The sequence below is a fragment of the Folsomia candida genome, unplaced genomic scaffold (genome assembly GCF_002217175.1).
Source record: "Folsomia candida strain VU population unplaced genomic scaffold, ASM221717v1 Fcan01_Sc021, whole genome shotgun sequence".
Lineage (NCBI taxonomy): Eukaryota > Metazoa > Arthropoda > Collembola > Entomobryomorpha > Isotomidae > Folsomia > Folsomia candida.
The window spans coordinates 2,361,996-2,387,003 of NW_019091213.1; the positions used below are offsets into that span (position 1 = coordinate 2,361,996).

At 39.3% G+C, this 25,008-nt stretch overlaps 3 protein-coding genes and 1 long non-coding RNA gene across 8 annotated transcripts; 2 read left to right on the forward strand and 2 right to left on the reverse strand.

The window, feature by feature from the left end:
- Window positions 1-3: 3 nt before the first annotated feature.
- LOC110858639 lies at window positions 4-7,203 on the reverse strand. Of its 4 annotated transcripts, none has more exons than XM_022107468.2 (7): window positions 2,837-3,234; window positions 2,340-2,742; window positions 1,990-2,069; window positions 1,654-1,909; window positions 1,337-1,581; window positions 891-1,257; window positions 4-516 (listed from the first exon to the last, which is right to left on the reverse strand). In XM_022107468.2, the coding sequence occupies exons 2-7, from the start codon at window positions 2,381-2,383 to the stop codon at window positions 183-185; spliced, it is 1,326 nt and encodes a 441-aa protein (XP_021963160.1). In that variant the 5' UTR covers window positions 2,384-2,742; window positions 2,837-3,234; the 3' UTR covers window positions 4-182. The 4 variants fall into 4 exon arrangements, 3 of the variants coding, with proteins under 3 accessions (XP_021963160.1, XP_021963161.1, XP_021963162.1); XM_022107469.2 differs by having other exon boundaries at window positions 1,990-2,124; XM_022107470.2 differs by having other exon boundaries at window positions 1,990-2,124; window positions 2,310-2,742.
- Window positions 4,204-5,256, forward strand: LOC118438410. The gene is made up of 4 exons (XR_004836763.1): window positions 4,204-4,321; window positions 4,392-4,853; window positions 4,927-4,979; window positions 5,088-5,256. It is a non-coding gene; the product is annotated as an uncharacterized LOC118438410 (long non-coding RNA).
- A 467-nt stretch (window positions 7,204-7,670) lies between the features above and the next one.
- Window positions 7,671-9,617, forward strand: LOC110858590. Its single transcript, XM_022107407.2, has 8 exons — window positions 7,671-8,048; window positions 8,170-8,416; window positions 8,481-8,548; window positions 8,626-8,758; window positions 8,831-8,867; window positions 8,942-9,085; window positions 9,194-9,338; window positions 9,405-9,617. The coding sequence occupies exons 1-8, from the start codon at window positions 7,697-7,699 to the stop codon at window positions 9,557-9,559; spliced, it is 1,281 nt and encodes a 426-aa protein (XP_021963099.1). The 5' UTR covers window positions 7,671-7,696; the 3' UTR covers window positions 9,560-9,617.
- A 1,453-nt stretch (window positions 9,618-11,070) lies between these two features.
- On the reverse strand, window positions 11,071-23,372 carry LOC110858640 (disintegrin and metalloproteinase domain-containing protein 10). Of its 2 annotated transcripts, none has more exons than XM_022107471.2 (11): window positions 22,523-23,372; window positions 18,325-18,705; window positions 16,080-16,236; window positions 15,825-15,949; window positions 15,631-15,739; window positions 14,789-15,556; window positions 14,542-14,698; window positions 13,788-14,468; window positions 13,361-13,716; window positions 12,992-13,297; window positions 11,071-12,164 (listed from the first exon to the last, which is right to left on the reverse strand). In XM_022107471.2, the coding sequence occupies exons 2-11, from the start codon at window positions 18,560-18,562 to the stop codon at window positions 11,510-11,512; spliced, it is 3,552 nt and encodes a 1,183-aa protein (XP_021963163.1). In that variant the 5' UTR covers window positions 18,563-18,705; window positions 22,523-23,372; the 3' UTR covers window positions 11,071-11,509. The 2 variants fall into 2 exon arrangements, with proteins under 2 accessions (XP_021963163.1, XP_035714522.1); XM_035858629.1 differs by lacking the exon at window positions 22,523-23,372 and adding an exon at window positions 18,803-18,926.
- Between the last annotated feature and the right edge of the window lie 1,636 nt (window positions 23,373-25,008).

The window sequence follows — 25,008 nt, forward strand, 5'->3', positions numbered from 1 at the left end:
TGATTGGTTTGGAATTATCAACAAATATTGGCATGTTTATTACTATGTTTGCATCCTCAAACACTAAAATTTTATATGACAAGGAAATATCACATTCAATTGTCAGAGATTCTCACTCAAAATCTAGTGGCATCATCCAACTTTCATTCTGACCTACAATTCTGTGGGTTGCCTCTGACAAGTTAGAAACGATCAAAATGAAACGGAATACTGGGAATTCTCCGGTTAATTCGTAAAGTCGGGAAAAACCTTATTGGAAACGAGTTCATTCGGTGCAACCTTCGATGTTTGGAAGCATACTTTTGTTTATAAATCTCGTAATAATTAGGATCCTCGTCTGATTTCAGTTTTTGTTGATTATCCGTAGCAGGTGGGGACGAGGGTTCAGTGGGAGTCGTAGATCTTGGTGCAGGTGTTGGTGGCGGGGCCATTATTCCTGGAAGTGGTGGAGGTGGGGGTGGTGGGCGAGACGAAATACTGGCACTGGTGGGTTGGTCGGAGTCAGTTGGAAAGTCCCTATACAAAGGAGAAATATATAAAAAAAATTAGAGTACATTCTCCATCGGATTGACTTATCCGCCACCACTTGTGTTATCCACTGGGGGGAATAAGTGGTTGCGGACTGTACCGCCCCCATGGTTTAATATTTTCATTTTTGCATCTAGTTTTGACGGGCAAGTTACATAAATGTATTGATTTAATTCAGATTTACAAAAATTTTGTGTGCTTTGTACGTCAAAACGAGATGCCGAGTTATCGAAGGACAGACGGACATGACGATTACATAAGCCCTGGTTTGGGCTACAAATTAAAATATTAAAGCGTGATGGTGTTACGTCCGTAATATAGATCGAGAACCCACAGTTAACAGATACATTTACATAAATTACCTCTTGAGTAGGAATTCCCACAGTCTATTGTCTCTCACAATGTTGTAAAAGCATGTGCAGGTTTTGCTCATTCGTAAAATTGTAATGACATCCGACTTTTTCAAAATTTTAATTAGTGCTAAATATGGCAATGAAAATAGACCCCTTCGCTCCAGCAAAATTCCATCCATTTGGTCCAGAAGAATAATTGCAAACTTGTTCTTAAAGTATACAGACAATCTGGTGTAGTTAATATCAAATTTTCGCATCCATTGATCTCCTCTTAACCGAACCGGGACTACTATTGCTCTTTGTGTAAAAAATTCTTCAATATTCAGTGTCAATTGCTGGGTGATGGTTCTTTTTGGTACTCCCATGTTGCACACAGCTGCAAATCAGATTAAAATAATCGAAAGTGTTATTTGTATAATTTAAAATTATTATCGTGTATAGATACCGTTTCGTACCTGTAATATTTAGTCGATCTTCCGTAAACAACATTGTTACATTGATGTCATTCGAGAAATTGTACTGCCACACACTTTCAGCCCCACTTTCGGACGGCTTAGCCTCGGAGCTTTCACCAGTACTTTTATCGTCCCCACTATTTTCCACACTTTCTGGCACCAACTCGCAAAGAATGACTTTGTACTTTAATGCATAAATGCCTTGTTGTGAAAACATTGAAGAAATCAGCATCTTCCGAGAAAACCTGTGTAACAGATATTAGATTTTAATGATGTACCAAAATTAGTTATCAAGCAGAACAAACAATGATTATTACTCTGGAATTCTCAAACTATCCGGCATATCCATCAGTGCCTGTGGTGTAAAAGTAAAACCTGTTGACTGAAAAACGTCTCCAGTAACAGGGAAAAATCCCGTCTCGACGAGTAAGATGTGGCACAATCTTGCAGAAAATTCGTGGACAGAGATGAAATCCTGGTCCCCTTTGATGCTCATCAGCATTTGGATATGGGGTGGAACTCCTTGACAATTTGTAACACATTGAGGGATGTCTTGTACCTTTAGCAAGGGTTCTATTATAAATTTGTAAATAGTTACAGATTACACATGACCTTCGACCCTCGAAATTGCCCTAATTCATGGTAAGTATTACCTTTTGACTCCGTCATGTAGAATGGCCTTTTTGCTAAACTTGAATCCCCAGAAACAGGTTGTTGGTTATCCATATCCATTCTGCCAGTTATGTAAACTTCGTCTTGTTAGTCGTCTAGTTATGGTTCTTAATTGCCTTTCATTAATTTTGAGTATAAAGTATAATTTATTAGGGTTGTGATTGACACAAAACAAAATAGTGTTATCAATTTTTGCTTTGTCTTTTGTCTTCAAATAAAATTCAAGGTTGTTTGACAACTCTAGTATAATGATAAAATGTCAAGCAACCTCGAATTAGTAATGAGCCAATAAAAACACTACCTTTACGATTGAGTCAAAATGAGATCATACCGATTTTGAAAGATGGTGATAAATCGGCACACGGTATGTCGCATACCAGTTAGTTTATGGTGTGATTTTGTTAGAATGAAGGTAAAAAAGTACGAAATTAAAGAAACAAGAGCACAGCAAATTGCTGTCACACGTGAAAATACAAAAAGTTTGTTTATTCGCTTTCGCTCACTGTATGGCGAAAGAACTGCATGAGACAAAATGAGAAACGACCAACAAACCTACATAAATCTTGTGAATGTGAATATGAGAAATCGTTTATATCTATATTTTATACGAAATAATTAGTAATAAATAATTTATACGATCGCGTTAGTAAATTATTCAATGCGTCTATTTAGTTGTGCCCAAGGAAAATTTCAACCGTTGCAGACTTCTGCAGACACGATCGGGGTTGAAAGCTCTGGAAAATTTACATTTAGATTTAATGATTTTAACAAATACTATCTGCACATATATAGATTTCCACCCTTTAAAATTATCCCCTCCCCACGAACCTGAGTATGGAAAGTTAAAAATCGCCAACGTTTTTTTCCTTGCTTGGTGAATTTTCCATTTTCGATAAGCCAGAAAGATAAGAATTCCAAGGACAACGGCGATAAGAAGTATTACCTCCCACAATGAATTGACCTCAGTTTCTAAACTACTGTGGATATCTTCATCATCGCCAAGAACGATGAACGCATCTTGGGCGTCCATATAAATACTTATCGATTTAAATATAATTCCGTTGTAAAAATGAAATACTTTGTTTAATTTTTTTGGCACAAATGTGCAATTAAGTTGAGAAGGTTGATAAGTCGAGATATGTAATATCTAGAACTCGAGTTGTGACTAATAGCTGACTAAAGTCTCATTAAGAGTATAAATGTGAACAACAAAATTGTAATTTATTCTTGACCTTGGTGTTTTAACTTTGACTATAAAGACTTGCTAATTGATAGGGCTACACTTTCCTGTAGTCATAATCAGGTGAATAGTTTCCCAATTTAATGTGCATCAATTTGCTTAATTTTAGTTCATTGGAGGTTGGAAAACTACAAAAATGCTAGCCAAATAAGTCCGTCTTACCATGAACAAGTCAAGGCAAGCCCGTGATTGTAGCACGCCCAGTAGTTTGCCTATGCCAATTTGCCTTTGAATAGATTCAAATTTCTTTTTAGATATGGAATTAATAATGCATTTAGCATAGGACTAGGTAGGACTTTTAACTTGTAGTTTTTCCAATTTAGCTTAATCTCATAATGCAAGTTCCAGCATATGCCACTTCAAAACACAACCTAAATAGTTGAACGATGTAAATCCAACTTTCCATAATTGTTCATGTTCCATGAATGTATGTCAAAGAGGGTAATTCATTTTCGAATCGGTGGGAACAGATTTTAGCGACAAAATTCGGCATTCCGGACCAGCGTGGGTCACATCGTCATCTCAAAAAATAGCCTATTTTAGCAAAAAGTAAAGTTATTACTTTAATTCTTGGTCGCAATTTTATAGAACGGGTTAAAGTCTATAATTTGGTAGCATAATGTCACAAATTTGACAAACGTCAGAGAATTGATCGATTGTAAAAGGCCGGGTAATTGGACTATCAACTAATTTACAACGAACTATGAAGCATGCATAAGGTTTTTGATAGCTATTCTATCTTCTCTCTTTTATTTTAGTTTTATCCTACGGTTAACCCGGATCTAATGTGAAAATCGATTTTCATTTAAGTAATTCTGGTTCTCTCAACTTTTTATCTATTTTTTGTATACGTGGAATATTTTGTATGCAAAATAAAACTCTTTTTCCTCAGAGTCAAATGTTATTGGGTTGACTTTCTCTCAAGACAAGAAAGACGTAAGAAATTCTACGCTATATTTTAGCAATGGGTTGAATACTCTCCTTCTCTGGACTGTTTTCTCCTTATCAAAATGGGCGTGGATAACGTAACTTTTCTCATCATGTGGTTTATGGTTATGTTCGTTACATTATCGGTAAAATTAATTAGTCCAATAAACAAATGTCTCATAATTAATTTTTGTAAGTAACCGTGAATAAAATTAGTCAGGAATTCTCGTCATCATGTATCGAGTTGGATGCTTCAAGTGCGACAGAAAAATCGGCGTTGCAGACCTCCCTACCAGTTTGCAGAAATTGATCCGTACTTAAACAACACCTTTTGCCGTCACCATCAATTCGCTAATAAGTTTTCATGAAAACTGTTCCCATGAAACAGGACCCCAACAATCCCAGCAGCAGCAGAAACAGGGAGAGCAAGAAAGGGACGCCGAAGCTGCTACTGCCGATGGGATACGTTTGGAAGACATGAGTCCACGTGATCAGCAGTCACACCCCCACAACAATCAGCCCCACTCGTCGTCATCGGCCAGGACGGTGGGGCCGGCCCCACGGATTCTGCTCCAACGTCAGCACACTGACCGGAGTGAGGGGAGCAGTGGCGGAGGTCGCGGCGTTGGGCCCAACAAGGTCTGCACCGTTTGTGGCGAACCTTTGGGACCGGAAGAGGTAACATTAAATACAAACAAAGAAATAAGATCAAGAAAAGAATAGGAAAAATCAAAAAAATCGTATATTTAAGGAGACGACGGACAATAGCCACCCCTCCTGCAGAGACATGGATGCATCATTTTTGTAAGAAGATTTATACGCTAGGAGGACGAGAAAATTAATAAGATTTTCTGCAAAGAATTGTTTGCCATTTTTTTAAGATTTCTTTAATTGTTTTTATTGTGTTTCTAGTTGAAAGACTTGCTTGATAATGACTGTCAACCAATGCATTCACATCACACATATGTACAACTTCTGTACCTTCATCATCTCTAATGGTCTCCTGCTCAATACTCTATTTTACTCATTTATCGATTATAAAATCTGTAAAAATACTGTGTTCCTCGTTTTACGGGATAAAGAACATTTAAAATAATTATTTATGTATTGGTCACCTAATTAATACCGAAGCCATTTAAAATTCCTTTGTTTCAAAATTCTTACAATTTTCTCGTCCTTTATCGTTAATCTGTTGAGGATGGGTTGTTTTTTGGTGGATATTGGTCCACATTCTCGATAATGATTGAGAAGCGCAACGCCAACGTCAGCAATGATGGAGTTTTGTTGTCTTGGGTCCTGATACACTTCGACTTTATCATCTGTCCTCCTGCCTGAATTGCTGCTGTTCCTCCAAAAATTATGAGCAGTGTGATGGCCCACCGAAATAGATAAAGTTGGCCGCAGGATAAATTTAGTTCTCAATTTCGCATGCCAAACTCGTTTCGTCCTTGTTCTGCACGTCGTAATGGGAAATGTGTCCTCCAAGGTCGCCGATGTCACTGTGTTCTCTCCAGTTGCAGAGCAAAATTCCGAACAGAAGAACGTGTTTCGGATCAAAATTTGAGGAGGAGAGATTGACAACCTGCAAACAAATCATAGCTCGAAAACACAAATATTTCACTACGACTTTCTCCAGCAGGCATAAATACGCACCTATTTTTGCTTCCACTTTTCTCCTCCAAATAATTGATCAGTTGTCCCAACGAGTGTTCTTTTTGCGGGACTATAAACTCATCGAGATCCAGGAAGAGGACATGATCGGCCCACATATTCCGGTAAAGACAGTCGTTCAACGCCGCCAGGGAACCATAATCCTGTGTATCAGTACAATTATGTTGAATTCTATTGTGGTATCCTATGCATATTTGTACATAAGTACGTACCCATAATTCGGAGGTATTTCCTGTCGGCAAATTCCACTTTTGTACATGCAACCGGAAATTGTGCCGGAAATCCTGACGGCGTCTCAACTCTCTCAAGTACTTCCTCACTCCTGGGAAAGTGCTGAGTTCGTAGAAAGTAAAGAAATTCACTCCAAGTGCGACGTAGTAGGAAATAAATTGAGTTAGTTTTCGAACGAGGGCAAAGTCTCCCTCGGGGGACGAGAACAGGGGCCGGGTGCAAATGGCCAATGATAAGTTTTTGACATTCTGTGGCGATACAACATCGGGCCGACGGGTATTCTGGATTTTTAGTAGTTTGAGTGGATATTCCCCCTCATTTTTGGGGACCAAAGCTACAAATCCTCCTCGAAATAAGTCGTCATTTCCTTCGAGGTCGAAATAACAGTTGAAGAAAGAGGCCGCAAATGTTTTGATTCCTTCCTCCACGACGTGATACGTGAGGACGGCGGAAGAGAAAGTGGAGCCATTCGCGAGGAATAATTTGCACTCGTGGTCATCACTGAACAGCGTCTCGTCCTTGATGAGAAGCCAGGCCATGGGATTCCGAGCGATGATGGTGGCCGTGGGTGGGAATCGCCTAATTCCGATTATTCGAACCAAGCTCGACTTATGCAAATTACTTGTTCTCATTTTCCAGGAATAGTCGGGGGAGAATATGGAAAAGTGAGGTCCGTGGATGATGCGTGGGTCGAAATGGGCGCTGTACACGTGGATGGAATCACTGATCCTGGTCCACACCGGTGAAGAGTATTCATCGTCATTGTCATTATTTTGCTCTAAATTAATGACACTTTCACTTTGACGACAATCATTATTTGAGAATGATGCATACAGTTTTGGGTTTCTTGTCATAAATAGAATCAGAACACAAGTAATGATTCCAGTGAAAGCGACAATCCCAAGATGTTGAGGATAATTTCGGAACACATTTTTACTTCTTTTGCACCCCATGTTACCGAATATTCAATTTTTGCGTGGAGTGAGGAATGGTCAGAGTCAGCGGTATAATTGACTTGCGGAAGGACAATAACTAAATATATACATGCGACAGGTAGGCATCTTATTATCACATAATTACGCTATCTGGATGGATACTTGTCCCCACTCGAGGTTACTGATCGTCATCATCATCTCCTGTCGATTCGATTAGTTAACATGTCAGTCAGTGTCACCGCACTGCACGCACCGCACCTTCCTTCACCTCACCATTGCTGCATAATAGATATCCACGACGGGTGAAAAGCTCACCTGCACAAATTGAAGAAAATACATGGCTCGAACTGGACTTGGTTAACTCGTTTGTACGTGTGGTGCACACATGCATTCACGAATTTCACAAGAATTTAGATACGACATGTATGATGAGACTCCTCGCTTTTTCCTGCTTTCACCAACGCGTGTCTCACCCACAACGTAGCCAGAGGTATTTTCATACGTAGCGTCGTCTGGAGTTTTCCATGTCACGAGAACGACGACTTTTTCATGAGAGTTATAACTTTGGAGACTTCTCACTTACAAATTGACTGGCTTACGGGAAACACATCACAGTATTTGAGGATTTTTTGATATTTTTTTAATTTCTGGGATTGCATCGGTACTGACAACTGAATAAATAAGATGACACGACTGCAGCCAGGTTTTTACTTATCCGTGTTAATCACACTCCTCTTCCTTGTCCAAACTGTGTTCGGAATTCTGCGCTACTCCGACCTCTCCTGTTCCGACTTTGTCCCCCGGAACGTGGACAGTGGGAACGACAACGGGCAGGATTACGCCCAGTACTACGGGTCCTCTCGCTTCGGGGAGGGCGGAAGTTGGGCTTCCAGGTACCGGATTCGAAATCGCTATGGGAAGAAACTAGTGCAGAAGAAGAGGTCGATTGGGGGGCTGGGGGAAGGCTACTCGAACGAACCGCCCTACAAAATATCCGTCACTGGGCGAAGGTATCGCAGGAACTCCGATCTCTTGGGTGAGTGGAAAGGCACGAATTATTCATGCCACAAAATTCATGAGCTTGTTTATTACACCGAAACCGTTACGTAATTAGCATGCGAGTAAACAAGAGTGTTTTTCTTGTAATTGCTTCCTAGTTCGCATTGAGGGTGGAGATTTTGACGGTTTAATGGTTCAGTCCCGTGTGGTTGCGGGGGACGACGTGCTGCGAGGCGGGGTCGGACTTATCGGCCAGTTTCGATATCTCCCTTATCTCTTCGAATACAGCCCCTGTTTCAACCTCCCATTCGCCACGGTCATCGACAAGGGGCGACCCGTGAAGCTGGGAAATGTTTCCTTCATCTGGACCGCACCAGATGCGGAGGCAGGCGACATCAGATTCATGTAAATTAGTTTTGTGCATAACTAATTTCATTAAACATGCGATGACTTGTTGTCGTCTGCACAGAGCCAGCGTCCTTCGTGGGATTCATTACTGGATCATAGTTTCCAACGTCCTCTCCTTCAATCCGTTTCGTAAGAACAATTCACAACCTTTTTCAAGTTCAGATACCGTAAACCGTACAAGTTTTAAGAAATATATGCAAATACAGCGATAAGCACTTATGCCTGTGGTTCGTCCATGGCGTGTTTCCGGGTGTGTCCATACGGAGCTTATCCTTGCACTGCTGCGGAGGCCTTGCTAATATTCTCGTACGGGGTGGACTTCCGGGACAAAAGCGAAATGTACTTTCACCATTATTTTCACTAATGCGTTCACCAGTTTTTCACTAATATTTTCGCCAATACGTTCACTAGCACTTTCACCCTCGGAGGACGTCTTCATCACAACAGGGTTGGTTCTAGTTTGCTTTACGTTTACTACATAACACGAAATGAGGTAGTGTTTAACACTGTTTATTTATTTAGACCTACATTGCGGTCGCGTTTGGGGACGACCTGAGCAAGCTGGTCCAGGCGGACATGACGGTGTGCTACTTGGAGCGAGGAAGGGCCAGAATGGAACATCTGCTCATCGAAAACCTCCAACTGCCTCCCTATCAGCACAACGAGGTGAAAGTTGGCAATTGCGTTTTTGTTTTCCTCTGCAACTTCTTTCCTATGTGTCTGGTTTTTATTTAATTAAACAAAATAGTAAAATTAGCACTTAACGATTGGCAGGTAATTGACCTTGACGATTTCGACGTGGACGGGAAAATGTTATGGTGCAAATTTCGAAGGCCGATTAATCCCTCGACCATAATTAACCCGAGGACGAGTCTTTACCATTTTTACTTTTCTGGGAACATCGACTACCAATACCAAAGTAGGAAATTTATGCTATATATTTTTTCCCTGGTCTTACCATTAATTTAAACTTTAAATGATACAGGATTCGTTTTGCCTTCGAGGGACAGGATCTATCATTCTGCTTTCAAACGCAACTTTTCACACGCTTTCAATGAAATTGTTTCCGGGGCCCGAGTCCTATCGTCAGAAATTTTGAGTTTTTTTGCATGCTTTGTCCTTGTCAAGCTCATGGATTGAAATTTATATTTTTTTGTGTTCCAAAAATAAATAAATTTAACGATTTAGAAGTTTTAAATACATAAGTTTTTATACGAACATAACATATCCATACATATTATGGAAGTAGGTTTATATGCGTACATAAAATGATTGATGTACTGCATCTGCACCTTATTTTCAGTGTGTTTAAAGAAAAAAAGTAAGTCAAGGTGAAAGTTCGACTTTCAAGTTCGTTGAAGCTATTCAGAAAAAGTGTCGATTTTCCTCACAAAAAAGGAGTCTCACCTTCATAAATGGGGGAATTTTATGAGACTTATTAAATCCTAAATAGCAGCCTTATTGCGAATCACGCACATATCAATACTCGAAAATGTGATTCTTCAGAAAGTATGAAGTCTTCTGACTGGACAATGCGTGAATGAATTGAAAATGGTCATAGTGAAAATCATTACCAAGCACGATGGGGGTTCTGGTTTCTATTGTGCCTTCATTTCATTGTGTTTCGCCCTTCAATGAAAACACGTACGAGATTACATCGCATCAACACTTTTACAATTCCCAAAGTCAAGTTTATAATTTATTTATCACTGGAACTTATGGAAATTCGGATCAGTATTTTGCTACAATTTTGACTGTTTTAGTAGATCCAAAGTCCATCGGAGTTTGTCATGTTCTGGTTTTGGTGTACTTTTGGTTCAAGGGTATAGACCCCTTCGAACTTGACGATTTTAAGGAATTTTTATAAAAATTCTATTACTTTCGATGCTTTTGCAAGAAAATGGTGAGAGCTAAGGACATGTATGATGCATAGCTCGATTTAACCAGCATGAAACTCTGTGCAAAGTGTGTGTAATTTCTTGGGGAATTTGAGACTATTTAAAAATTCGACTAAAACCCCTCTCCTAACCACGCCCCCTTTCAAGCACTGAATACTTTCCAGCTTTCCTGCCCCCATACAGGATGATTGTAGACCTTAAAATATTGCAGATTATTTATTGTAGATTGTAAGTCTTCAAATTCGGCCTTGAAGGTTGCTGATACACTGTGGAACGAGTGGTCTCGTTCAATGTCATCAATATTTTCGGATCCTTCATATTTTATAACATCATCAGCATTAGAAAAATTTATTAACTATTCTAACAATTCTATTGTAAGTTTAACATCATTTAAGCAGGCCGAGAAGCCAATTGACCCCAAAATGAGGTGGTTTTTGGTACTTCGATCGATTCCCAGGTTGTGTTCAGTAGTTCGATGTGTTTAATTATTACTGTTTAATCTATTTAATTCAATAAGTGTCTCAAACCACGAGTTACACACCATTTTTCAGATCCAGACACAAGCACTAAAAAACGGTAAAACTACGCAAATTAGGTGAAATTGCTTCCTCGATCATGAATTACAACGAAACTCCACGTGCATCATAAACGCCTTATTGCAATATGCAATTCACTCTGCTTTTGTAGTATTAAAGCATGACCAGGACTTTGAATTTATAGAATTTCGTTTTCTAATATTTATCCTTCATAGAGTACTTTTTGCAATCTTATTTATGTCCTTTATTTAATTGTATCAAATGTATATTTAACAGGCTGAGATGCAACACATAAAACAGGATGGTTATAAATTAGGCTAAAAAATCGCGTCAATTTACATAAACTAGTTATTTAAAAAATTAATAAATTCCAAACTAAATACGTGCATATAAAGTTTGTATAAATTACTAAATTAATTTTTAATGGCGGACTTCAAGCCACGTTTGTAAACTGAGGATGAGTAAACTTCATAAAAGAATACTTTGCAAACTCAAGAGATACTTAACCTTAAACATTTTCCTGACTAAAGTTGCATTCAAGATTTCCGTAAACTTGATTACTTTCTAAAGTTTAGACAGTTACAAAGCTAGCCATGAATTGATTATCATTTTGTTAGTTATGGATGGGTATCATTGTATAGGTTAATTAATGATTATTAAGTCCCTGGCGTTGGCGTTTCTGTTTCGTCATCGTTCAAATTTGGCGGTGGGATTAGCACCCTGAGTTCGCCTTTCTCCTTCCTGATCCTCCCCCTCGCCCCCCGCGGTTTGGAGAGGAACGACCCCGACGATTTCACCCGCTTCGAGGACGAAGACGACGACTGTGGGCGCGGCGGGGCGGCCTCTTGGGGTGGAAGTGGGGGCAGCGTGGTGTAGGGGGGTGGGGGCCCACCTCCGCTCGTGTCCTCCACCACCACCAGCGGCGTGGGGAGGAGGGCCCCTTCCGGGACGGGCGGGAGGGGCGTGTCCAATATGGCGGGAGTTTTCTTTTTAGGCGGTGTAATTTTCGATGGCTGACTTGTGGTCGGCGTCGGCGTGGGAGCAGCGTCCGTTGGAACCGGGACGTGGACGACTTTCACCGAGAAGGGCGGCGTGTAGACGATTTGCATGGTTGTCTTGGGCTTATCTGCGACGGGTGTGGTGACAGATTTCTTACCAGGACGAGCTCCCGATGGGGACTTTTTACTTTTCCCTATTGCCCCGGGCATCTTGGCGGGATTGCGGGAGGAGGAGGACGGTTTGCTTGTCCTGCCGGAAATTTTACCTTCTTTCTCTCGGGGAGATCCCGACGGGGCAGGACGTCGACTACTTCTGGGGATGAGAATTTTCAAAAAATGCCACAAATTATACACACAAAAATCATACATATGGGAAGTTCCTTGTGGCAATTAATAGTGGCGCTAGTTAAGCGGGAATTGGTGAAAGTGAGTGAAAGTTGGGCAAGATTTGAGAAAGTATATGAATACCCGTGGTGACTATGAAATTATTCAGGAATCTAAATAGGCGAGAATAAGATTCAAATATTACATGAAGGTGTGTGTGATAGTGAATTAAGGTGAGACTGACGTGAGTAATTACTGGTTACAAATGTGTGTGTACAGAATTAGAGCGTGAGTAATACCAAGATCAGAATGTTACCATCAACAATTTAATAACAACGTGGTAATAAATGCATTGTTTTAATCTCAGCAATAATATCATAATTAATGACTCGGCAATAATAATACCGCGATTTGTAAAATTCAGGACCTGCTAACTAACACCGCTAAAAAATTACAGGCGAACGTCATGAAAAAGACACTAAACTAAAAAGATTAAATTGAAGAATTACTTTTTAAAAGTCTGCTTCAGGGTCAACGGATCCACTTTCAAGTCGTATTTTAATTAAAACGTTCGGGGTATAACAACTTATTAGCGAGATTTTGGCGGGATAACGAACACAACTTTCATGGATTCGTTGACTTTGAACCGGATTTTATAACTATTTTTAGAGTTAAAAAGGCACCATCACCGTTCAAAAATCACTAGAATTGCGTTTCTTTGCATATGTTTGTATCCCTGCACCAAGTGGATATCAGTTTTTTTAGTATTATTTATGTGGTTAGCAGTCAAAATTCGTCGCTTTCGACGTCGCAAACCTTTTCTTTCTCCTGGCGTCTCCCGCCGAGGGCAAAATGGCGGTTTTGGCTTCGTACTGATGCTCATTTTTCGTGGTGGCGGGAGGCAGCGGTCCGGCACTGCTCGTGCTCGGCGTGGCGGCCTCAGCCACAACTAAACTGGGATAAATCACTGGTGCTGACGATCCCGCTGCGGAATTGTGATGCGCGGCCACGGGAGGAGGCGTGTTGAGTTTGACGAGATCAAAGCTCTGGACGGGTTGTGAGGGTGGAGAGTGGTCATTATTGTCAGTCTTGTGCTTGCTACTTCCGGTGGTGAGGCGGGACCTTGAAAAAATACAAGAAACGATAAAATTGCAGGAATTTAGCTAATGCAGAATGCGAACCCACCTTTCAGCCGCCCTTCGTTTTCTCCACAGGGTCCCATATCTCACCCCACCTCGATGACTTTCCTTCCCGCCCCCTGCCGGAGGTCCACTGGATGTGGACGGACCTGCCCCATTTTGCAGTATGGCACCTCCATTCAAATTGGAACCTCTCCTCTTCCCGCCCTTGTTCTTCTTCTCTCGTATCTTCTTCCTCAGCGGGATCTTCTTCCTGACCGCGGCGGGATGGACGACGTGTTCCTCGCCACCTTCGTCCCAGTACGACCGCTCGATCTGAATGGCGTCTACGTTCGAGTGGAGGATCGTGATCTTGCGCAGCTTCTTTTTGGCCTGCTTCCCACACAGCTTTGCGGTGAGGACCTGAAATTCCAAAATTTTCAAAATTCCCGCTCTCCACTACTAAACTACATAGAACTATTAATAGTTCTTACCATCATGACGATCAGCAAGGCGACGAAACTGACGACGGCGTACCAATGCGTATCGATCCACGCCGCAATGGCCGACAGCCCTTCGTCCGCGAGTAGTAAATTCCTCAACGTCGCCAGCGGTCCGGAGGGATCGACCTCGCGACAAGTTCGGTAGGCGTCGCAGTAACCGGTGTAATTTTTGCAGGGCGATCCTGGTTTTGCATAAAGGTCTGGGACGTCGTAGGGAGCGTCGTTAAGCTCGAAGGAGGACAAGCATGGGGCGCCATCTCCGGGCTGTTTGCAACAAAGCTCGCACACTTTTCCCGCCGAGTCCCAGGGTTGCGGGGAGCACTGGCACGAGTTGAGCCCGTACGCGAGACAGATGGAGCCGGTGCATTCGCCCATGAAACACACCGCAGCCCCGTCCCCGCACACGGTTTTGTTGGGTTTGTGCACGGACGAGGGGCAGACGGCGGACCGGCCGGAGCAGGAGGCCGTGTGGCGGCACCCGTTGTCGGATCGGCAAGCGTTTCCCGCAGTGAGGGTGCAGGCCGAGGTGCAGCACGGGCCTTGGGATGGGGAACAGGCGGTGAAGGGTTTCAGGGTGCAGGGCGTCTCGTTGGGGGGAGGGTCGAGGCGGTTCGGCCAGCAGCAGGATTCCGTACAGTCTTCTTCCCAACCGCAATCGCATTCCTCGCCGGGCTGGAACAAAATTGGATGGTTGTCATTGTTGCTATTACTAATTTATGGGGTTATCTTAGGTGGTTATCTGTACCTCGACTTCCCTATTGCCACAAATTCCCTTCTTCGGTTCGGTAAAGCAGCCATGAATGTTTCTCGCCTTGGCGGCCAACACTGGTCTAATCGATCGCAAACTGCATGGTGAGAAGCGTTGGTTGTTTCTCTGATCACCCGCCGTTGCTCGGGCAAACCTGGTAGTGAAAATTTTAAATACCCGGTTGTTAGAAATAGTATTAAATATTTAAACACAAGATTAGTTAATAAATAAATGTGTCACGTACATAATATAATTGCCATCTCGCCCACCCGGCACACACTCCCGCTCGCTTTCGGGATCATGCGGACTTCCGAAATTGTGTCCTATTTCGTGCGCCAAGGTGACATATGACACCGCGGGAAGGACGACTTTGCCATAATTTAGCAACGTGATGATCCCCGTGTTCAAGGATTTTAGCCCCCCACGGAAATGCCCCTTCCGTTCGCAGACGCCGCCCGCATTTTTCAAATCTCCCGTCCAAGCCAATCCCAGCGTGCCCCCTTCAAAGTCGCGAAACGTGAACATGTAGGCCAGACAGAATGACTCATAGTCCCCTTCGCTGAATTTTTCGAGGAACTTGATGACCTGGAAGTCCCCGAGGTACGGGTAGTTGACCCCGCTCGACGAGTTGTGCACCTTGATCCGCTTGATCATGAAGGAAATCCCGTCCGGAGTCCCGTCCCCGTCGAAATCCGTGACGCGGTAGATTTCATTGACACGCTGAATGTGGCGGGTCATCATGTTTATGGCGGCCTCTTCTGAGCCCAGGTGACCGTGGAATAAATGGTCCGCTTGGAGGTAGAGCATGCACGTTTTTCGTCGTGGGTCCAGTGTAACGGCACGTTTGGAACGGGGCGGGGACGAAAAATTTAGGTTCGTAGGGTGAGAAATGTGCTGAAAGAGGTGTTGAGATTCGTCTTCGGGGGGAAGTGGAATTGTGGCAGAATCGTATAGCACGCCGGCGGGAGAGTATGAATAATGTTTGGTGGGAGGCGTAGCGGAGTCGATGTAGCTGGAATTAAATGGAATGGAGGGTTGAATAGCATGAATGGTTCGACTGGGTAAATTTTAAGCTTTATTTCATACCGCTCGGCCGGTTCGATATGAAACTGGTCGCCATCTCCCGTGGTAATCACACCGTCAAAGTAACCGTCTGATGTGACAAGCCCTTCCACCCGGGAAGAACCAGGTTCGTCTTAAGAAAAGCGGGAGAAAGCAAAAATTAGTTCGAGGTAAATATGTACATATGCAAATTAAGTTAAGTAAAAAAATTAAGCAACCTTCTAAATATCCATGAAAGACGTTTCCCTTCGGAGAATACGTGGATTTGTGTCCTGTCGCTGACTCAATTTCAATCCCGGGATGCAACACTTCCTCATCGGGTTTTAGTACGAGGTGGAAGTCGCTGTGAATTTAGATAACAAAATAGTACATTATTTGAATTCAGGTGACAATTTCAAAATACATAAATTCGCAAATAGGGGAATTTTGTTGAGAGAAATTTTGTTTTGAGAAATGAAACGAAATTATAATACCGGCTTTTTGCATGTAATGTAAATCGGAGTGGTTCTCCGAATTCGAATTCCTCTCCAGCATCCCGGATTTCACGCTTTCTCCTCGTATGCAACTCCAATAGGGAATCGGGGTCGTAGTAGACGGATTCTTGATATGCATCGCCGAGACGCCGCTGAGCTAAATACATCAAAATGTTTGATATAATTTAGCTGAATAGATTTCGAGACAATGAGGCAATGCAATTCACTCGGAACTTGTAACTTATATGCTTTTTCAAATTTATATAAATGAATTCTTAAAAAAAAGCTTAGGTGAGGCTTGCTTAAAAGAGGAAAACAAGCTGTTATCATCGTGTACTAAAATAATATGCGAAGTCAATGCTCATCTCACGATTTATAATTTTTGGCAAATATAACAGCAAATTATATGCGTTTGGGACAATATACCTCGCCGTGGGCCGTGATTAAATGTTTGATATAAATATATCTTTTAATGATCATAGCTAAATTTGAACTATATTTAGCTATGATACGTATTGCAGTAATTAAACTTCGTTATTATTTGATTCTGTTATTTTTGATGACTTGCATGAATATGTTTCAAAAATCAGCCTACATATATTTGAAAAATTAAGTGTTCTGAACTATAATATTTTATATTATAAATAGCCCACACTTCGTAAATTTGATCAGCAAGCGATTATTAATAACGAAATTAACTAAATCCCGCATCATTCCGTATGAATTATTTATCGACATTGGACACTAATAAATTTTAAAATATATTTTAATTCTTCGTATCACAAACTGGCCCACGGCGAGGCAAATTGTCCCAAACGCATATAATTTGCTGTTACATTTGCCAAAAATTATAAATCGTGAGATGAGCATTGACTTCGCATATTATTTTAGTACACGATGATAACAGCTTGTTTTCCTCTTTTAAGCAAGCCTCACCTAAGCTTTTTTTTAAGAATTCATTTATTTTTTTGTTTTTAAGCCTAAAAATAAGAGTCCCTCCCAAATTCACTTCACCATCCCCTATGGTATAGATGCATTGCATTGCATACCAAATTAATTATAACCTTTGAGTGCGGATGCGTTACATATCAGATAAATTCCCTATATGTAAGTGTAAATACACTGTAGAAATCTGGTATATTCAGGTAGGTATTGTTTTCTCAGTATCAAAGTTCCTGCGTGGTATTAAAATTATACCGGTCCGTAAAAATTTGCTGCCGATATGGCAAAACTTTAGTACGGAGCTATTACATGTTCTATTACACTCTTAAAAACCCGGTGTTAATCGTCACCAAACGGTGTGCGTATGTGACTTCACCGTGCGGTAATAAGGTGTCTCACCTAAAATTAACACTAGCTAGTGACAATTTGTCCCCATGCCTGGAAGATTTATCATCAGGCTGTGAAAAACATATCACCTTTTGGTTAAGTGGCATATGTACACCGTTTGGTTACGATTAGCACCGGGTTTTAAGAGTGTACATTCTTAACTTCAGTTAAGAGTGTGCATAAATATTAGATATACACATAATATATGTAGATGTACATATTTCCATACGCCAGTACAGGTCTCAATTGTTTCACTTATGTTGGTTACTAATGGAAACCTCGTATTTAGGTATGCATGATAAGTAATGGAGGACTGCTAGAAGTAACGTAACTGGTTGCAGATACCACCAAGAAAAGTTTTTCATTTCTTATCCGATTTCGCTCGGGTTTGCTTTAAATGACGCGTTATAGATTTCTGCACATGAAAATCAGGGTCTCGCACTATCATTGCATGGAAGAAATGAATTTGCCAGTCGTTTGAAAGTTTAAAATCGATTTTAAATGCGTTAAAGTAAGATTGCCATGTCTCTAGACCTGACGGGCATCATCTACCCAGCAAGGTCTGCACGATTGTCTTTTACACCATTTTGATACGATTAGCCGTTTTGTCACAAACTTGAGTGGAACTTTGGGAGGGGGGGTCTGTTTGCATTCTTAGGCTTCGCCGTAACCATGCACTTTTTCATGTGGTTATGGTTACTATGCCTCACCTAAGAAAAATAAAGCGATCTGTATAAAAATTGAATTGTCAGCTCATATTCCTTTAGAAACTTTAAACTTTGTAACCTTGTTTCTTAACTAAAAACACTCGAGCCTTTTTATTCATTATACCCAACTCCACTTGCGCCAATGTTATAGCTTAACTATGGCGCAAGCCACCACGGAGCGTATGTGTATGCATAAATATAATTCTAACCTTTAGGCAGGATGCTGTACCCTTCCACAGGTTGAAAGTGGGTGAGAGCAAGGATGACACTCATTACCGACGCGGTGACCATGATCCATTTTGATGGTAATAAATTATCCACTAGAGAACACTTTGGTACATGTTTCGTCTTCACGGAGGGTTTCCATCTCGGTATTAATTTGCCTGGACCCTGGTTGTAATTATTGTTTTCTGTGGGCGTGGGATGATGCGTAGTAATTGTCTCCATGATTATTACTTGTCCAGCCCACCACCCACTTGGCGGTGATATTTCTCTCCTTCGAGTGGGTGTGGTCTGGCGGAAATGGCGACCTTATTCGTCACTCATGTCGAATCCACATTGTCGGAAATATTTGAGTGGTTTAGTTTACTCTGAAAGAATTAAAAAGATGTTTTAAAAAACGTTTAAATATTTTGAAACGGATGGAAATGTTTCGGAAATTTTAGAAATTGGAATTTTTGTATATACTTTAGCCACGGTGGAGTTTTAAGTTGGTAACTTTGCACAAAAGGATGGGACGCAATTTTTTTAAGCCTTTGGACTGAACAGTTTGCCTCAAAATGCGTAAATGAAGAATGACAAACAGACTTGTGATTCAATTTCGGGCGAAAAGAACGTCAACTGGAAGCGGATTACGTTTTGCAGCATAATTTATGAGTGAAACTGCACTGATTTCGCTGCAGATCGGGATGACGGGATGACGAATCTTTGTGTGTCGTGGTCATCCAACTCTCGAGGTTGATCATGATAATAAAAATGGTGCGTGGGTGGGGTCCCGTTCCTCAATAACTGCACCTTAACGATTTCTTAGTATCCATGTACGTACATTGTGCATACGTAAGATGGCAACTATTTAGAATTTCCTACCTCGACCAACAAAAAATTTGTACGACATTGGCGCAATACATAATTTGCTAGTATGTCATTTATTAAATTCGACGATTTAAAAGTCATGTGGACTCGATCTGATTAGTGTTTCGAAAAGTGAAGCCAGTAAATTTTTTGCTTCGGACGTCTTAACACGACGACAGATTCATGAAAAGCATTGGATTACTGCATACGAATATTTAACATTCATGGGTAAATTGCATTTTAATTGATTTTCATTAAACGTTAAACTTTATTTGGTTTATAAACTGGACTGGAAGTTACGATATAAATATAAATAAAGATGATTTAACGTAACAAAAGCGTGTGAAAAATCAAATTGATAATTTTAGACTAATTCTTTTTCATAATCAAAAGACTCGTCTTCGTCTTGATCATGCCAAATTTGTGCAACTGACCCACACAAAATAAGTAAATAGGCACGGATTTTTGTTAATTTTTGTATGCAGATAACACCACTTGAGTTTTTGATTTTATTTGGTCCTGCACATGCCGTATCTTATGCAACCATTAAATAACTATTTGTTTCTAATTTTATAAAAAGCGTTCAACCTTCACAATTTGTTTTTCAATCTATCATCCTCAAAATTTTTGCTAATTGAAATTGTACTAATTTGTTTAATTAAGATCTCAAGATAGGCACAAATGCAGGTTAGATTTTTGCATATCAAGTTGCTGTTATCAGGTTCTTGTTATCAAATTTTTGTTTAGTAATTAAATTCATATCTCAAAATTTATCAAAGCTCACATCCCATTTTTAAGGGAAGTATGTGAGTAGCAGATATTCTTAAAAAAAATCCATATCGTCCACGTAAAATTGTAGCCTAAAAAAAGTCCCTATTTTTGACATGACGAGCTTCATTAGGTATGTATCAGAAGTTAATTTGTAATTACTTCTGCGTGCCGAACAAACATGTTGGGACGACCAACGCTGCAGAAGAGAGAGATTGCAGATATGGAAAAACATGACCAATTTGGTAACACAATCTTCATCTCGGTCTTCATTACATGCACACTCACTCACAAATAAATGGTTAATAATAATGTTCATGGCCGACGAGAAATCAATGCCTACTTGTTCGTTTCTTTCTTTTGGGTCCTCCATCGCATATGTGTGCAGATGATAATCGTTTTTGTCTGCAAAAAAATTGTCTGTCCGTCTTGCACAAGAAGAAATCTATTTGAAGGGATGAGTCAGAGTCAGCCACCAAATATCTACATAATGCACACCATGATCATCCTCGAGCCAAAATTTGTAACTGAAATAAATAATTATTGCAATTCCAGGATTTATGTTGGCCAGAGAATCATAAACTGTCCTTGATGATGATGTGAACGCTATTATTCAGTTGGTGAACTGGACAGTAATTTATTTAAATCAGCAGCTGAACAAAAAAAGTACCTGAAAAATTGCGATGCGATGAGAAAATAGTGCTATTTGCCGGACCGCAAAGGGTATTTATGTCACCAAGATAATTAAATATGAGATGAAACTAAATCCTTTGTGAAATTGTAGATCCTAGATATTTCTTTTCTTGGATGAGCCTAAAAATAAGGGATGACGACGAATCGTAAAACTATCTCATGACCAAAAACGTCGTGTAAATAATAATCGTCAAAAATTATTGTTTTTTTTCGAGTTGACTGAACGTATAATAAAGTTATTGACATCGTTTTGTTTGATGTATGTGCTCAAGTCTTGGTTTGTGTAACATGTAGATTTTATATTGTCATCCGTCCACACATCGAGTCCCTACTTGGTTTTATATAGGGCTGAGATTTTCTGCATATCCTGTTTGCCTAATGGAAGGAAGGCCAAGGTGAAGGTATTCACGACGCAACAACAAATATGGGTTTCAGCAAGGAAATTTTCTAAATGTGTGAGTGTCCGATTTCTTTCCAGCTACTTATTTAAATTCGATAAGGAATAAGGAACATTATTTTAATTCGCCAATTGAGAAAGACAATCGACATAGTAAATAATAATTGTAGCAAAAACGAGGACTACATTTTAGTCTGGTAGCTAAAAATATATTTTTAACATAACCATACATATTTTAAATATGGATGTCCTTCCTTACGAAAAATACGTCTAACATAATTTTTGGTAACTTTTCAACTGCAAAACATTCCTGTAAGTTTTTGCAATTTGGTTACTCGAACTTTTTACTTTACTGGATTTCAATCTGTTACGTATGGATGCGAGGTGAGATTCGATTATAAATTGATAGATTTGAGAGTAAGTAAAGTTTGTCGAGTAAAATTAGATTTTCGCATTCTCCCGTCTTCAGAGTGGAAATTGTGGGCTAATAATAAAGGAGAATCTAATTACCGTCATGGTGGATTGTGCGGCCTCCCATCATCGCACCTTTTACACACATGGCGTGTTAAGAGTTAACAACCACACCTAAAAGGTGGTTTGATTCGATTACGGCCTTTCTCGCCCCTTTTGCCTAGGCATTCGTTTTACTTATGTAGAGACACATTGTACTTTGGTGACGTGTCAACAGTAATCAAAGCGACTAAAATGGTAGCGACGCCACAATGTACAGCTGAGCTGAAAGTACTGCAAGCCAGACTTTAGCAGAAGAGAAGGTAGTGAAGGGACCTTCGAAAACATAAAAAACAGCCGTAATCGCTTACTAATCAATCCCATGAGACAAATCCGTAGACGAGAATTGGCCAACTTTAAATAACTTTTTGTATTAAAAGGTACTTTTAATTTAGGACTTTTTAAATAAGTCTTTTTAAACGAGTTTTTCAAAATTCCTATGTTTTGGGGGGTATGAAAATTATGATGCTTTTTCTTGCAAAAATTTTTAAAAAAGTAATGTAAACCTACATCATGAAAAATTGAAATTTGCGAATAAATTTATGGAAAACTTACGAGTAAAACTGTACATAAAATATAATTCAACGCCTTCTCAACTACTTGCAAATTAATAAAGCGACTATTAATTTGTTTGCATTTCATTATAACGTAAATATTTAGGTTAAACCATTTCACACCGTATGAAAGTAAATAAATATTCATTAATACCAAAAGTAAAAGGTGAACTTGACTCAAATAATTTGCACACGTTTCACAATTACTAATCACTTTTAACATCATATTTAATATTTACGAATGTATGTAAATGGACCACAACAAATTAATGTTCCTCAAAAATAAAATGAAAAAATGGAAATGTACAACTTTCTTTTATTCCGAAAACGTATTTCATAAAGTATTTCAATTTCACTTTGGAAAAAAACTCATCTATAGATTTATAATTTATAATTTATAAATTTCTCACTTACCAAATTAGTAATTCATTGAATGAATTTCATTCATCTCATCCTGGTGGTACGAATGTATGGAGAATTGTTCCACTCAAAATGGCATAAAGTTCATAAATAGTTAATCATTTAAATGCCACCGTTATCACGAAATGATTTCCTTCACTTGTTTATAGTTGTATTAGATATGACTCCTTTTAAATGCCAGGAGATTTACGAGTGTTTATTTATTTATACTCGATTACTTAATTTCTCGCCTTTTTTATTTAGTTGCAACTTCTTATGACCAATTATAACTTACTTAATAACACATCGATTTAATATCAAGTATTTAATGTAGCAAAACACGGTACATACGATCACAAATTTAAATTATTGCACATAGGATTTACAGACTTCATATTTTAGTGAAGTAAAATAATTGTAGCACAAGTTCAGCACCGTTTATTAAAAAAATTCAGAAATATATTAATCTCAAGTTCATCCAAATTAAGTGCAAGGAAGGAATTAGATTCTTATCCAAATTTTGAAGAACTTTCAAGTCTTTTGTTGCTAAAATTTTGGAAATTGGAAGAAAGGACTAGTTGCACATTTATAGGCTTGATTTGTAATCTAGTGTGCAAATCCTGGCCTCTCTCTCTCATCTGTGATCCCTTCCTACTTGCATATCCAATATCTATGCTGGTTGGCTTTTGTGTTGTGATTCTCTTATTGTCAGTTTGCTGTGCCTTTTAGTTTAGCATGGTGCATGCTCACACTTGTTCTTTTTTCCTAGGAGAACGACAACGGTTTGGTTTATGCCTTGATGTGGAAAGGGATCTGGTAAAGAAATCTCGTTGTAAATGTTTAGCTTGGCAAAATCAGCATCAGCGTGATGACATTGCCAAGATATGATGATGATGCCAGTCCAGACGGAATTTTGCACGGTAAGAAAAACAAAGAAAAGCTGCAGAGGTGAAAAAGATGATGTGTGTGAAATCCCAACCAGCCAGGTAAAACTGAAGGGGTGAATGTATTTAGCGTGGAAATATGGAAGAATGCCACTGATACGTGTGTAGGAAGATGGTTTAGTCAGTTATGCATGCACATATGTACGGAATTAGCAGGTGGAGGTATGGAGATGGAGAGGTACATGCACTCCGAATTACATATGAATTTGCGAATAATTATGCAGAGGTTTGGAGCTGCATGGAAATAATTTCAGACTCAGCGAACAGTTTAGTCTAAAGGTTTGGGAGTTACGAGGTTGTAATGGATGAATTGAACTTATGGTTTTGTATGAAAACCATGTGTGTTAATATTTTGTATAAATTCAATCTTTCCTACTAATCAAATAAATAAAATCGAGAATTTGTCAAAATGAAATTGGAAGGATTTTTTTTCGAATTCTTTGCCCATCTGCAGTATTTTTCCTGGAAAACGTCTGCATTCTCATCAAAGACTATTAAGTATTAAAAAAATATATATCGATAAGGAGAAATTGAGTTTGAATGTAATGTAAAGGCAAATTTTCACATGGGTTTAATGGTGATTTTGACATTTAAAAACTTTCTCCTTAATTGGACGATACAAATTTGACACATTAGTTTTTAAGCTTTAGAACCGAAACCAATTCTTGAAATTCTGATATTTCAAGAAATACAAGATTAACATAAATTGTATAGCATACACGACGCTAATAAATACTTTCGTGCTTTAAATTTAATTTAACTGCCCAAGATCGTAAAGACATTTTTGATTTTTAAGTATTTTTAACCATTTACTGAATATTTTAAAATAAAATTCGCTTATACATCTAGATCGTGGAGGTTTTTAAATATGAAGTTTATAATAATTTTTATTTCGAACTTATTGCACATTTTTTATTGGGTTACAAACGTATGTATTTGTAAATACAAGTGAGTAAATTTATTCTGATGGAGCATGGAAAAACTAAAAACAAGTGAGTAAATTTATTCTGATGGAGCATGGAAAAACTAAAAACTGAAAACTAAAAACTGGGTATTCGATGAAATGACTTACTCAGCGTTTTGCGAGTCATTGAAAGAGTATATTATTCGAATGCGAGACAAAGGTTAACTGTACTTATTTATACATTCGGATATTCTGTTAATTTGATAGATTTAGTTAAGTTTAGAGTAGTTATGTTGTAAAACTATATTCTATTACTGTCGCTTGGTGTCCAGGGCTGAAAATCAGTACGTGTGCTGACGCTCGTTCGACACCATTAATAAAAACTTCAATCAATCAATCAATCAATCAATCAATGGAGCACATCATAATATTTGCGCGTGAACTTAATGAAGCGTACATCCGTCGTACAAAAGTATTAAAATTAGATTAAGTAATGTCACTATAAAAATAAATTCATGTCCCATTGTTCCACGACATTGCTTTTGAGCTTGATATTTTTCCAAGATTTGCACGATATTTGTTTTCAGTCCCATTTCTCAACTCTGCGCGAAAGTAATTCCCAATCGTTCCCAATCAATCGTTTAGTTCTACCA

Excerpts from the sequence above, each read along its gene's own strand:
- LOC110858640 (XM_022107471.2), bottom strand. The coding sequence starts at position 18,562 with ATGGAGACAATTACTACGCATCATCCCACGCCCACAGAAAACAATAAT. Across the intron at positions 16,237-18,324 it reads GTACAGCATCCTGCCTAAAG|CTCAGCGGCGTCTCGGCGAT; the intron begins GTTAGAATTATA and ends TGATGTATTTAG. Across the intron at positions 15,557-15,630 it reads CATATCGAACCGGCCGAGCG|CTACATCGACTCCGCTACGC; the intron begins GTATGAAATAAA and ends ATTTAATTCCAG.
- LOC110858590 (XM_022107407.2), top strand. The coding sequence starts at position 7,697 with ATGACACGACTGCAGCCAGGTTTTTACTTATCCGTGTTAATCACACTC. Across the intron at positions 8,868-8,941 it reads GACGTCTTCATCACAACAGG|ACCTACATTGCGGTCGCGTT; the intron begins GTTGGTTCTAGT and ends TTATTTATTTAG. Across the intron at positions 9,339-9,404 it reads CATCGACTACCAATACCAAA|GATTCGTTTTGCCTTCGAGG; the intron begins GTAGGAAATTTA and ends TAAATGATACAG.
- LOC110858639 (XM_022107468.2), bottom strand. The coding sequence starts at position 2,383 with ATGCGACATACCGTGTGCCGATTTATCACCATCTTTCAAAATCG. Across the intron at positions 1,910-1,989 it reads CTACATGACGGAGTCAAAAG|AACCCTTGCTAAAGGTACAA; the intron begins GTAATACTTACC and ends AATTTATAATAG. Across the intron at positions 1,582-1,653 it reads GATAGTTTGAGAATTCCAGA|GTTTTCTCGGAAGATGCTGA; the intron begins GTAATAATCATT and ends TCTGTTACACAG.